Here is a 14562-nt window from a genome sequence, read left to right as displayed (position 1 = left end):
GGCGACAGATGGTGACACGTGGTTCAATGAGAAGGAAGGCTTTCACGATAGTTGGTTGGTTTGGCGGCGGTTGAGATGCAGTGGATTGGGATGAGGTGGTGCTGCAGAAATATGGAAGCCACGACGAGGAGCAGCGTTGTGGTGGTGATGGTGGTGGTGCTTGTTTGGGTGGTGATGGAGGCGGCCGTGCCCGCTCTCGACCTTCTCGACTCTTCCCCACAAACGGACCTAAGGATGCTGCTTCAATTCAAAGCGCGCATCACGCTCGATCCTTCCAAGAAACTCTCTACTTGGTTTAACGTCAATGGCTTCGCCTGCAATTGGTCCGGGGTGACCTGCAACAAAGGCAAACGTGTTTCCGCTCTCAGTCTCCCCAATCTTGGTCTACACGGTAACCTCTCCCCTTCGTTAGGCAGCCTCCCGCACCTCACGTACCTCAACCTTTCATGGAATCAATTCAGCGGTCGAATTCCTGGGGAGATTGGCAATTTATCGCTTCTCAAATACTTGGATTTGAGGAACAACATGTTGAATGGCAGCATTTCACCTGCGGTCTTCAGTGGTCTCCCAATCCTACTCAAGCTCTGCCTTGACGGCAACCAATTGTCCGGCTCGTTTCCAGAAACCATTGGGAAGAGTCAAGAGCTATACTATTTATCCATAAGCAAGAATCGAATATCTGGCAATGTTTCACTTTTAACCATGTCGAAGTTAAAGAATCTGCGGTGGGCTTATTTGAACGAGAATGTCTTGGAAGGTTCCATCCCACCGGAAGCTAAAAACCTTGAAAATATCGAAGTTCTAGATCTACATGGAAACTACCTTTCTGGCAGTCTGCCTAAAGAAATCGGATCCTTAAGACGACTGCAGGTCTTGAATCTTGAGGGTAACGATCTTGGCGGACAACTGCCCTCCGAATTGAGCGGCTGCATCAGGTTGTCAGAGCTGAGGCTGAAAGGCAACGCGTTTTCCGGTGCAATCCCTATGACGATCGGTCTGGTGGACACTCTCACGGTGCTTGATTTGGGTGATAACCATATCAGTCAATCCATTCCCAGCAGTATTGGCAGTTGCACGAGGTTACGCGAACTCAATCTAAGAAACAACTACATTGAAGGCATTATTCCCCCCACAATTGGTGCGCTGCTGAGCTTAGATTTAAGCTTAGACCTCTCCTATAATATTTTGCAGGGAAACATTCCCGCCCAAATTGGAAACCTTAATACACTGTTGCATATGGACCTGTCATTTAACATGCTGTTAGGTGAAGTCCCCTCCAGCTTTGGTAATTGTGAGGGATTACGGTGGCTTGATTTGTCCAACAACAATCTAAGCGGCGCCCTTCCCTCTAGCTTCGGTAACTTGGACAGACTTGGTTACCTTGATGTCTCTAATAATAATCTGAGTGGTGCGATACCCACTGAATTGGGTCAACTTTCAAGTCTTCGAGCGCTAGATCTATCTGTGAATAGATTATCAGGCGAGATCCCCTCAGAATTTGCAAGCTTGAATCTCTCACAGTTTAACGTTTCCTACAACATGTTGGTCGGATCTTTACCAAATACATCAGCATTCCTGAAGTTCCCTCGATCAGCTTTTCAAAACAACACGGGCTTTTGTGGCTGGATTACAGGCAGTGCATGTTCAGGAGGATCAGGTGCTATTGCGCCAGTCCAGGGGGGAGTGAATGGTGGGCTACTTGCAGTTGGTTGTCTCGTTATTGCTATCTTGCTTTTCATTGGCCTAAGCTCTTTGGCTTACATAATCAAACATCCGGGATTTGAGCCTCGTTCAGCCCCTCTAGGGGAGAAAATAGTTAGAGTTCGAGAATACACGAAAGATGATCTAAGTTTTGCTACAGAAGGCTTTAGTCACGTTAATTTCATTGGCATGGGAACTAGTTTCAAAGTTTTCAAAGGGAATATTGATGGAATGGTAGTTGCTGTGAAACAGTTAAAACAGGAATTGTTTCATACCTTTTGCAGAAAATTTACTACAGAATGGGAGACTTTGTCAAAGTTGCAGCATCCCAACCTGCTAACGGTACTAGGATTGTGCTCGAACCCTGATCTTCTGGCGGTGGTACTGCCATTCATGCAAAATGGGAGCCTGGAGAAGCAACTTCACCGATTGGATGTGGCCTGCGAATTAGATTGGGACATACGGCTTCATATCGCATTGGGTGTGGCAGATGGGTTAGCTTATCTACATCAAGCATGGCAAGGGGAGCCAGTTTTTCAATGCAGTTTGAAAGCCAGCAGCATTCAGCTAGACGAGAATTTCAATCCACACATCTCAAGTTATAAAATTCGGCAAGGATCAGATGGTCCATCTTCTTTCAATGCAGAAGCTTGCTACATGGCACCTGGTGAGGTCCGCTTTTTGTTTATAAAAAATTGGGATGTGCCCTTTTGATTGAGAAAAAGAAACAAACGGGGGAGTGCCTAGAATATTTTCCTGAAAGGCTATTGCAACAAAACCTCAAAATATATAACTGCCTGTAAAAGATCTCACTCCATCATATGCACAGGACAAATTCTTGGAAAAAGAGCTAAGGCATGCTCTCTGTTGGGGATGGAGTGTTTCTTTAATTGCAAAGGTGAAGTTGGCTATCGTTAGTAAATCCTTGCGAGTAGTAATGTGCATTGAGAAATACTGGTACAAGGAGAGGCGTTGGGGTGGATTGGGACCCGCACCCAGTGCAGCTTTTGACACGTGGCATGCTCTGCGCATGTCAACAAAGCATGCTTCCATAGCATCTCCATCAGAAGAGGGTGTCTTCCCCGCTGTGTCTCTCAATAACCCATGCTGAGAGAGAGAGAGAGAGAGATGATATGATATGATATGATTGTATTAAGGCCCTTCAGGATCTACGGAACTTGTGACCACTATAAACTAATAGTGGTCTTTTACACCCACTGAAAGAAACCTTTACAAAACTACTATGAAATAATTGTGGTCTTTTACACCTAGTGAAAGAAATCTTTCCAAAACATACTATGTTGTAAGTACTGCTTAGGTAACTCCTGCACTAGCCCGAGAACTTTGCCACGGTGTTTCAATACTTCTTCTAGGTAGCTTCCAAATATTTTGGCTGGTTGTTCCAATATGCTGTCCCTGCTGTCCCTATATTTTTATCTGACGTGTGCGTAGGCTTGGCATTTTAGGAGTACATGGCGCTCATCTTTTAGCTCCCGTGCGGGGCAAATTTGCAGATTCTTCTCTCTCTCTCTCTCTCTCTCTCTCTCTCTCTCTCTCTCCTCTTCTCTGATATGATTGTATTAAAGTCCGCTTGAGACCCCTTAGGATATTTATTTATTTATTTTTCCAAAGAAAGGAACCTTCTATTAATGCTTGAAAGATTTCATACAAGACAGCAGCCCCGAAGGTGCTGAGTATGGAAAAAAACCGGAAAAGGCTGAAAGAAAGAAACCGGCCTGTTCCAAAGAAACCCAGCTCACTGCCTAGGGGATCTCTGGAACTGGGGCTAACAGCCAAGTGGGAGGACTATACAGCCAACGAATCCCTTGCGGAGCGAAGATGTAGAAAACACCTGCAGGCTAAGCCTTGTAGAAACGAGCATGCCTCTCAATAGTCGCCCTGGACCCTGGAGTCCCACGCTTCCAGGTGGACCGTAGAGTGTAAATGATATCCTGCCAGATGGCAACTAAGGTAGCTGAGGGTGGAACTGGGTGCTCTCCCATCACAAGACTGCAACGAGCCACCCAAATGTTCCAAGCCGTGATGCTGGCTACCACCTCCCAAACACTGTCCTCCCTAGGAGGAGGAGGAGCTAGGGCGTCAGGGGGGACTGCCTCGTGGAGTGCAATCCGCTAAATGCTCTGACCCTGTATCCGGTAGGCTGGGGAGATCTCATCGATCTAGAACGCGTGTCCTCCCTGTGTCAACCAAACCACCATCCCCCAGGTGTAGTCTCTGTGCAGACTCTACATACGTGTCATGATCCTAAGGGCTCTCATCCAGATTCTTGCTGCGTGCGCTATGACAGCTCCATAGGCAATGCGGAATAGTCTTCAGGACCCATCGGAGCAACAATGGCATTGCCCCTCCACTCGCATCTGCTCCAACCATGGGCCAATGGGCAATCCTCCGTGGGCTGCCAGCCAGAAGAAGTATGAGATCTTCCTCGGCCGCAAGCTGGACCACAACCGCGTCCACAACTTGGAGCGAACATCCCGGGGCACTCTCTGGGTAGACCCCTTAGGATCTATGGGATGGGTAACCTCTATTAACTAATAGTGGTTCTTTTACATCCAAAAATTGAGAAGAAATCTTTACAAAACTTGCTATATTGTCAGTATTTGCTTAGCTAGCTGGTGTGCTAGCCCGAGGCCTTCGTTGCAGTGTCCCAAAACTTCCTTTAGGTAGCACCCAGCTATTTGGCTGGTTGTTCCAAGAGGGTTTTTAGGTTGTCAGTGCTGCTGCTATTCTTTTGCCTGATGTGTGCGTAGGCTTCGAACTGTAGGAGCACCTGCTGCTCATGTTCTATCTCCTTGTGGGGCAGATTTTGCACATTCTTGCGCCTCTTGGGATGGTGGGTTTTGCACACTTACCCCTTTCCACCTCTAGGTCATGGGAGCAGGTCCTTAGTTTGCAGATTAAATGGAGAGAGAGAGAGAGAGAGAGAGAGAGAGAGATTTAATAAATCATGACACTATATAAAGAATGTGACCATAGAGATTAGAGAGAGAGAGAGAGAGAGAGAGAGATCTAATAAATCATGACACTATATAAACAATGTGACCATAGAGATTTGCCATTTTGGAGGACAACGGTTTGATATGTCTAGACCTCTCTGGACCTTGTATTTTGTACTTGCTTTTTTTCCTGTCCCATAGATTCTAATGGGTTTCCCGCACACTTTAATACAATCATTTCACTTCATTTTATATCTCTCTTTTTGAATCAAGTGATGAGTAGGTTCCCTTGTATCAACTCTATTCATGTGTTTTCTAGCTTCTGCATCATGTGACTAATAACTCTGCTGGACAACTAAAAAACAACAATAATCTACACTAGGGTAAGTAAACCTATCAATTCAAGCTAGAGTTACTGACACAATGAAACAAAATCACAAACATGTAGAGCTAAAACTAATAAAGAGAGTATGGGGATATATGGTCCTGGAGAGGGCTGCATATCCCTGTGATCCACCTAGTCTCTAGTGAAAGATTGTATAGGGTCGCTAAGATCCGCTCTCTTGGTCAGTGTTTGCTCTTAGATGCTAGGAGATTTCCTATGTGTTGCCATCTGGATCAATGTAGCTCCAACCTGTCATGCTGGGGGGAGAGAAAGGTCATCAGATCCTGTGGTACCACAATCAGTCCATGGTACATGGAGATATTGTCCGTGCGATACTGTTGCTCATTGTATGTTAGCATGGGGTTAATCTCTTTCTCGTAAAAGTCCATTTTATCTTTACATCCTCTATACAAAATGGCCACCACTTTCTGTTGCACAAAGTCCCTTATGGCCCCATTCTTCTCAGGTAAACCTTGGCTTGAGATCTCAGATATCCCACCTTTCCAACCACTTATGTGCCTCTTTGAACCATTCTTTTTCTCTTTTGGCTTCCATCACTTTGTAAGGGATTCTATTGCTATCCATTTTTTTCAGTTTCACCATATAAGAAGAGATCAAGAGACATATTCCTTCAAGAGATAGCATTGCAGTTTCAAAACTCATGGGATAGGGACCTTTGCAGTCTTACCCCTAGCTCTTCTTTAAGGAACCTTTTCTCTCTTTTTCAGATTTCTTTTGTCTTATCCATTCCTCCAGATCATCTATGAAGACTCCAAAAAGTGTGGGGGCAGCCTTGTTTCACTCCTATGCCAATGATAAAAGATATTTTAGGGGTGGAGTTTTTGATGGCATGTGTAAGCTCGACTAGGACCCTTGTAAACAATCTGGCTGTAGCAGCCCTTAATTCTAGAGGGACTTTAAGTCTATTCATTCTTTCCCATAGCTTTTGCCATGGTACCATATCAAAAGCTTTCTTAAAGTCTACAATGAAACAGTGCACTGATTTGTCTTTCCCTTAGCTCCCTCCGTTATAGCCTTGAGAACAGCCAAGTGATCCATTGTGGAATGTTGGTCCAAAACCAGCCTGAAAGGAGCTCTAACATTTGAGAAATCTGCCCATGTACTCATCTGTTTTCCAATAACTTTCCAAACAGTTTTGCCATGAGACTGCTTACCATAATTGTCCTGTAGTTCTTTGCCTGTCCTTGCCCTTTTCTGAATACTTTATGGGCTGTTGAGAGGGGGAGGGCGAGGGGTGGGAGACTCCAAGGTGTAATTGTTCAGTTGATGGGGCAATTAAAGATGCCGCTAGTAAACTAGTGAGATGAAACAACGTTTCTCCAACGTTTGTCTCCATTTACCTTGCTTTTGCTAGAAATGCTCAATGGCGTGCCTGTGACATATGACCATTTTTGGGTGTAAGTCGAAGTTACAGTCTGGAGGAAGGTGCACAAGTGCCCATTTGTTGGAGAACCTAGAGCAGGTTGGGTCTAGGGCTGACTGGCCCCAGATCTGGCCGACTGCCATATGACTCCTGATCTGTCAATTCCAGAAAAGGGGGGGGGGGGGGGGGGTGCAGGCCACTGCCCTTCCTGCCCTATAAATTGAGATCCATTGTCTCTCATGGCTCATCTCACAGAAATCTCCATTCAAGACGTGGAGGAGGGGATTCAAGCAGCATACATAGCGGAACTCTGGCCTCGAAGTTTCCAGAACTAGGCTGAGCGTTGTTGTCCAGCACTTGGCTGCTTAGAGTTTGGCAATGGTTGTGCTTGAAAATCCACTCTTGCCTAGCAACTCAACACAAGAGCTCAACCTTCAGAATGCATGACCACATGATGAAGGTTAAGGTTGCCAGGGACCCATTTATAGTAGTTCATCAGAACTCCTAACATGCTTCCATCAAGCTTTAGATGCATTGCAACGAGTGTCCCTATGGGATAACATCACAAGCCACTCAAAAGTTTTTTAAGCCGGCACATTCAAACTCAACAAGGACAGTAAGTGTTTATTAGTCAGTGTGATTGGCATGTGAAGTGCTCTCTAATATCCTTTATGTTGCAGACCTTTGCAAGGAGCGATTTTGTGTTAGTGCACACTGCATAAGATGAAGGTAGAATTCAATGCAGGAGAGTGTCATGTGGTTGAAATATACATGTACGATTGTTCCACGTCTGATTGAGGAAGGAGGCCTTCATCTAGTCAAGGATCAGCTGGATAACTCCGTTGAAGCACGATGGGTTTGAGTGCATCATATAGTGACATTTTACATATACAAGAGATTGTTCTGGTGGACGGACTTTCCCTACGATATGTGCCTGGCGGATTCATTCCCAAAAGATAAATTCATAGTAGCTAGAGTCTTGCATAACTCCAACAGTTGCGGAGAGAACTTTTAAGAAGGGTCAAAAAGCTTTCCTTTTATTAGTGATTTATTTTATGGAGAAAAAGTACCTTCTGTTAGAAGCTTTGAAAGCAATACAACAGTTCAGCTATCCACGAGGTGCTGATGGAGCAACTTGATTATCTTTAGCCTGCTTTTCTGGGTTCCAATTCCCTGCCTATGGTAACCTGGGAGTCGGTGCCAACAGCCAGGGGGGTAAGGCTATGCAATCAGGTTCCTCGATCCGCAATCAGCCAAGCCTTACAAAAATGCTCGATAATCTTCTTGGAACCCCGTGTACCTTGCCTCCAAATCACACATAAGGCATAAGAATGTCCAGGCATATGTTGACAAAAATGAACCTGCTGCAACTCTCACACAAGGCTGCATCATGCCATCCAGATGTTCCAAGCCATGATGCTAGCAACGGTCCCACTAGACAATTTCGTTCGAAGAAAATTATAGGGTGCTATTTGGAGGGTGGAGTGACCTCATGGATCTCCTAGCTCGTAATCATCTCTCCATTGACTAGGTAGGCAGGGGATATCTTCTCTATGGAGGAGTGCCACGTTTCTCTCAGTTGGGCTGCCTAATAGTCACATCTTGGAATGTGCTGCATGCTTGCACAACGATCTTGAGCGAGCATTGCCAAATCCTTTGCGCTGAAGGGCAGCTCCATATGTAGTGGGAAATTGTCTCCTCATCTCCTACCGTGTAATAGTGAGAGGTACTCTCCCTTCTCATTTACTCCAGACAAGGTCCGTTGGGGAGCCCACCAACGCAACATTAGGTGAGAAGTAGGAGATGTTTTGTGGCCTGAGGTTGGTCGAGAGTCAAGACTAGAGCGTAGTGAGCACCTCATGCAGTACCTGTTGCTACATCTAGTGCCTCGTCCAAAGGGAACGCAAGGGGAAATGGCTGGTAGTAGATGTGACCAATGTGGGTGGTTTACAAGGACACCTGCACTGTCCACATAGATCCCTAGCTTGGCTAGGTCAGAACCACTCCCATGGATCCCACTATATGTCTCTCAAGTGATGGTCCTCCCACTGCCAAAGCTTCCACTGGGTTTGCTCCTCTTTGAAAGGTTTATGGTTAATAGCCTTGTGCTTTTCCGACTTACCCACCAATCTAATCCTCTTCCATTGCAACGAAGCAAGCAACTGATCATTTCAGGGGTTCTTGGGAGTTGTGGGAAACTGAAATGAAGGGCCCTGCTAAGTCGTATGCAACAAAAGCCTGGTGAGAGCAAGTCGCATAGGGTCCCATCCTCACACCATTGGACACAGAGAGGGGTTCTGCTGCCTATATTTTCTCAATCCAGTGTCCAGTCCTTCTCATATATTGTATCGAGGTGCCTCTTCGGCTGCTGCAGTAAGCGCATGGACTGGGCTGGCCCAATATCACACTATGCCCTACTGATGTGTGGCTTATACCCTACGATGGAACCCTTCAGATCTTGGACCTCTGGTTACCAAATAAGCAGTTGATGCATTCGACACAGCGGGCTGGCCCTAATAAGACTTGTCCAAAAATACCTTTCACTCTCATCCAACTCTGCATCATGGGGGAGTCCTTCTTAGTACACCTATGAGAAGCCTTCCACTATCCTCTTGTCTTTGAGGTGTTCCAAAGGTGGCCTCTTGAAGAAGGTGCTTCCATGACTCTGAATATGGAGTGACGCCTCACACGATAAGCTTGCCTAGAAGGGCTTGGTTATGTAACTTTGGGTCGATGATCCCTTTTCATACGTCTCTTGGAATGAGGCAAGGTCATGGTTGATTCAAAGCATGCTCCATAACATAAGGTGCCATTCAAAGCCTCCAGAAAGATTCATTCGGTTCAAAGCATCCAACAGGCACCTTTAAAACAAAAAACCCTAAATATTTATCTTACTGTTGTGACTCCTTCCACTTGCATTCCATGCACCTCGAACCTATCTCAGGCCTCTCACACCTCTCTCAGCTCTCTCTCTACCCCCTTGTCTTTTCTTAGTCCTCTCTCAGCCCAGCTCCCTTGCCCTCTTGTCCCTCTCTCAACCCCTTGTTGGCCCTCAGCTCTCTCAGACTTCCCTCATTCTCTCACCCCTCTCACAGCCACCCCTTCATTCTCAGCAATGTCTCCTCCATCCCCTTTGCCTCCTCTCAGCTCTCTCAGCCTTCTATCTCACAGCCCTCTCTCAGCTCCTCTCAATTTATAGGGAGAACGTGGATGTTTGCGTCATCTATGTATTTCTTATGCTTCTCTACATGTCATGTGAATATATTCCCTTCTCTCCCCTCTTTTTTACCCGGGGGGGGGGGGGGGGGGGGGGGGGGGGGTTGCAAAGGGAAATCTAACTCACCTGATGTGTTCCTTAAAATGTCAAAAATTAAATTCTTCCAAAGCTCGTGCCTAATGCCACTCAAATGCTACATACCTAAATACTTGTAATAATACCATGGTTAAGGTCACTGCCAAGCTACTGCAGTCTTGGAGTGTGATGTGTCATTTAATCATACACACCTGAATACTTGTAATACCATGGGTAAGGTCACTGCCAAGTCACTCCAGGCTTGGAGTGTCATGTGCCATTTTATCTTGCACAAAGCTGTTTAGTTGACCCATGCCTCCCGTGAAAGAATCAAGAAGATGTGACGTACTAGGCTGTGGCCGGTAGAGCCTAGTTGATCACCAATGCTCCATCTGCAAGAGAGAATTTGGCCGAGCAGGTGGTGGAACCGAATGGAGAGTTTGACGATCCGCAAAGGAGGATGCTAAGAAAACTCTCAAGGATTCACGGGTCTCAGTACTAGGGTATGCCAAAGGTACATGCAGGTATGAGGACACTTGTCAAACGTACTACCCTGGGTGATTATTGTGATTCAGAACGATCTCGAGACTGGGATTTTGGATGGTTGACGTAAAGGTTCGATTTCTTGCTTAGGTTAGGGGCCATCTCATGGCTCAGCAATAAGCATGCTATTCATGATTGCTATTAGAGTTCTGAGTGATGTCTACGAAGTCTGTGAGAGATTATAGATGACAGGACAGTGATCCAATGTGACAACCGATGTTACATTACGATTGTGAAGAACTGAGTGTTTCATGTTCAAATGGAGCACACTGAAGTTCATTGCCACGCCATAAGATAACCATTCATACTTCCCTGCCCTACAGGAGTTTTTAAGCATTCAATCTGTACTTTGAAAATAGCTTTTTGTTCTTTCTATCACAAGCTTTGAATGCATATGAATACTTTCTTCAATTATTTTTACATTCCAAGACTAAGTGTATTTAGGAGGAAACTATTTTACCTTTTCTCCTTCAATGTGACAACAATGTCGTTTTCCTAGATCCTATTAGTGGGATCTGTGTTGTACACATCAGTGTCTGAAAATCTGAAAAGCTTTCCATTGCATCCAGGTATTTCTGCAGCTGGGCATTGTTCTTTTTTTAGGAGCATGACTATATCTGCATATGAGCACATATCCAGTAATTACCAATGTGTATTATTACTACCTGCAATTTTCAATCCAACTCTGTAATTCATCAGTGAAAAGTGCCCCTTAGTCCTGCATCTCTTAACATGATATGAGAGAGAGAGAGAGAGAGACAGAGACAGAGACAGACAGACAGACAGACAGACAGAGACAGAGAATGTGCCACAGAGCTTTAGTTCCCAGTTAAGTGTGTGAAATCATGTATTTAGCAGGCTGCTCAATAAAGGAGAGAGAGAATTGTGGTAAGATGGGCAACAACATGCTTGCACAGTGCCAATATATATGCCTCTTTCTTGACCTTTTTGGGAGAGGAGATCAAGACTAGGGGTTAGATAACTGCATTCACCCAATTGTGCTCAAGACAAGACCAGACCGACCAGTTGGCATGCAAAATCTTCCCCCCACCTGGATTTTGAGAGAGAGAGAGAGAGAGGGGGGGGGGGGGGGGGGGGGAGACAAAGTGCTCTGTCAATGTCACGGCCAACTGGTGACCAATCAGGATCAGAATTAAGGAATACAATATTAAAAGTAAGTCATTGTTATATTCTGAGATAAGAGTAACTTAACAGGACACTATTAAACTGCTTCCAAGGGAATTTTCCTAGTGGTGGAACATATTTAATGTAGCTTCTAAGTTGCTTGTCTGGCTGCTCTACAAAGTTGTGGAGCTAAGCAGAACACCAGTATGATGCTTCAGAGCCAAGGCAATATTCCTACTCGAGAACTTATTTCATGTATCTTCCAAGCTGTTTGGCAGGCTGCTCCAAAGGTTGTGGGACTTTAGTATTAGCAGGTTGCCAACTATATAATGTTTCCTTCTCAGGTGCTTGTTTTTAATATTGTAAAAATGTATATTGTGAAAGAACATGCATCCCATCCTCCACCTCCATTGAGTTTAATAGCTTGCAAGCCAAGTCTTCTCTTAATCCTTTTCCTTTTTCTCAAACCCTAAAATTACAATTCTAAGAGGTGAAAGTCCTTACGCACCCGTAAAATACATAGCATCAGGTCCCAATGCTGTACAATAGCCAGAAAAAGTGAAGGAAGAGTGGCATAATGCCAAGTCATGCCATAGTCCCTCCATCAATAAAAAATGCTCGACGTATGAGGATGAGGTTGCTGGAAAAGTGAGAGATTGCAGTCCAAGGTATCTAAGAACCTAGACCAAGGAAGGTCCAGTCTTGGAGAAAAGCATGCCCTGTCAAGGCTTCCCATAATACTCCACTCAGGTAAGAATCAAAGGACAATGGAGGAAATTGAAATCAAATGGAAAAACTCCCTGCATATAAGCCTAGGCTGAGTGCAAGCCCATACAAAATGCTTGACATTTTTAGATTGAGAACAAAAGCACTAACATATCGAGGATCTTCATATCCTTTTAAGTGAAGTGCCCAATGCCCATTGCTAAACCACAATACTGCATAAGCTAAAAGTACCCTTGTTGTGTGTGTCTGTATAAGAGAGAGAGAGAGAGAGAGAGAGAGATGAAATGACATGAAAAGTGTTGATTATAAGGATTTTCTAGTAAATTAAATATATGTTCCATTTGGCATGTTGAAGGATAAACAGAGTGCAAAAATGATGGTGATTCATCCCTTAAGGCTGAAGTTTATAGCTATGGTATAATGGTGCTGGAACTAATCACTGGGAAGAAGCCTGAAGACTTTTTCTTTTCAAGGGAACAGAGTATAGCGGAGTGGGTGCGACAGAATTTTCCAAATAACGTTTGGAACATTGTGGATCCGCTGATCATAGCAACTGCTACTAATCCTGATCAAATTCTATATGCCATAGAAGTAGCTCTCCTGTGCACCAATTGCATACCAGAATCTCGACCGTCCATGCCAGAAGTTCTTGGAATGTTTAACAACGTTAGAGGTGTCTCTTCTTTTTACAACGATCCTCTCCAATTAAGGGAGACTTCAAATGATGGCACAGTTGTAAGTCAGCAATTTATTAATGCAGCAGAGGACCAGGACACTAATGAGAGACAGCCGATGGCTTGAATAATAAAGTCTGACAGCATACTGATGTATTGGAGTACCTCTTTACTTCAAGGAACACCATGGTGCACTAGACATTGTGGAAACACACAGAGGAAACCAATGGTTAGCCTTCAGATGCCTCTGCATGTAGATATTGATTCCATGTCGCCAAATTTTCTCCTGATATAAAACTGCAAGCTAAGTATATATATGTAGTTTATTATAGAACAGGATAGAATAAGATAATAATAAAGCATACCCTGAAGAAAAATTGAAGAGGAAGTTGACAAGGATCTCCAAATATAGGCAAGTTGGCCATGCTGGGAACATGCTGCAGACCAAAGAATATGCAATTCCCAGCACAATTGGAATGAGTCTACACGTTTGGATATTAACAACTAATCTCGCATGGCTTCTTCCTGGCGTACTTTCCTTCTTTATACAATTGATATTGCATGCTGTGTGTTTGCAAAACTGTTGGAGGCATGCACATGACAGTTTTGGTTCAATTTTTTGACCAATTCCATTGCACCCTTGCTACACACATCGAATGATCATTGTTCTTGTTGACAAGCAAGTTGCACGAAGCACTTCTGGTAGATTTGGTCGATTCCCTTCTTCGATTACTTGTTCTATCTTCAGCTGGAAGAACCGCCAAAATATTAGATGATGCATTCTTGTGCAGAAAACGTCTTTCTATTGAGTAAAAGAACTTAAAAGAACATCAGTCGTGCCATATAACATGAAACCTGCCTGCATAGGGGCATTGCCTCTTGTGTCATTTACCACAGACCTCTGAGAGGGTGTACAAAGTGCCAAGCCATGAGCTTCCTGAAATCTCTAAACCTAAGTCAGGGCAAAGTGAAGTCTCCTTAATGCGCAATGAAATGCTGGACCATTGGCTTCTCTCCTCAGAATTGGGAAGCCTCTCATTTGAGCTAGGATGCTTGACCCAATGACTAATCTATAGCCTTAACTCCACCGTAGAGATTCTAATTGTGTGACTTACAATGGAGAACGGTAATTGTACTGTTTAAATCCTCCTTGCATTGCATATAGACATCCATACTATGGAGTTAGTCAGCCATAAGAGCATTGGCCCATCATTAGTCTTTTAGTCAGGCCATCTCCACTTTTCTAGGGTCTGTGGCAGCTATGAGAAGGATTTTCTTCCCAAAGCTGGTCTTCAGGTTCGTATAGGTCAAGATTGGGAGCTTTACACTAATTATGTTGTTACAAACTTAAATCCTAAGGGGTTTTATAGCATATTTTTTGTCTTTGTTACAATAGAGAAGAGAATGTGCCATAGGCATTGGCGAAATGTTTTTTCGTTTTGCTATGCGACCTTCATCCACCTTAGATTAGTGTTGTCATTAGAGTAGATTAGGGTCCATAGGAGAGCTCAGTCCATGCGCTTTAACATGGTATCAGAGCTTATGTCCTAGCTCTCCTAGATTAGATGTAGATTTTTTATTGAAAGTTCTCTTCTGAGAAATTTCTGTCATGCATTAGAAATTTCCGTTCGTATTTCTTGAAAGGTTCATGAGTGCTTTCATTGAGAAAAAGAGAGTGAGAAGTTCCCTTCAGTCTTCAAGTTTCCTTCGGCCGAAGACTCTAGGAGCTTAGACTTAGGGCCTTAGCACATGGATGGGGCTAGCATGGGTTTAGG

General features: G+C 44.4%; 1 protein-coding gene across 1 annotated transcript; it reads left to right on the top strand.

Annotated features, from left to right (window-relative positions):
* The first annotated feature begins 1913 nt into the window (after window positions 1–1913).
* LOC147883036 (receptor-like serine/threonine-protein kinase ALE2) lies at window positions 1914–13227 on the top strand. The gene is made up of 2 exons (XM_087399392.1): window positions 1914–2368; window positions 12478–13227. Exons 1-2 carry the CDS (start codon window positions 1933–1935, stop codon window positions 12912–12914), a joined length of 873 nt encoding a protein of 290 aa, XP_087255518.1. The 5' UTR covers window positions 1914–1932; the 3' UTR covers window positions 12915–13227.
* Window positions 13228–14562: the final 1335 nt, after the last annotated feature.

This window comes from Dipteris shenzhenensis, chromosome 28 (genome assembly GCF_047967505.1).
Source record: "Dipteris shenzhenensis isolate YYH24624 ecotype China chromosome 28, Dip_SZ_1.0, whole genome shotgun sequence".
In the NCBI taxonomy this organism is placed as follows: Eukaryota; Viridiplantae; Streptophyta; class Polypodiopsida; order Gleicheniales; family Dipteridaceae; genus Dipteris; species Dipteris shenzhenensis.
Note: the sequence above shows the minus strand (reverse complement) of the source record. Positions and strands in the feature narration are given on the sequence as shown.

Coding starts and splice junctions, on each gene's coding strand:
- LOC147883036 (XM_087399392.1), top strand. CDS start 1,933: ATGGTAGTTGCTGTGAAACAGTTAAAACAGGAATTGTTTCATACCTTT. Junction 2,369..12,477: donor AGCTTGCTACATGGCACCTG/GTGAGGTCCGCT, acceptor AAGGATAAACAG/AGTGCAAAAATGATGGTGAT.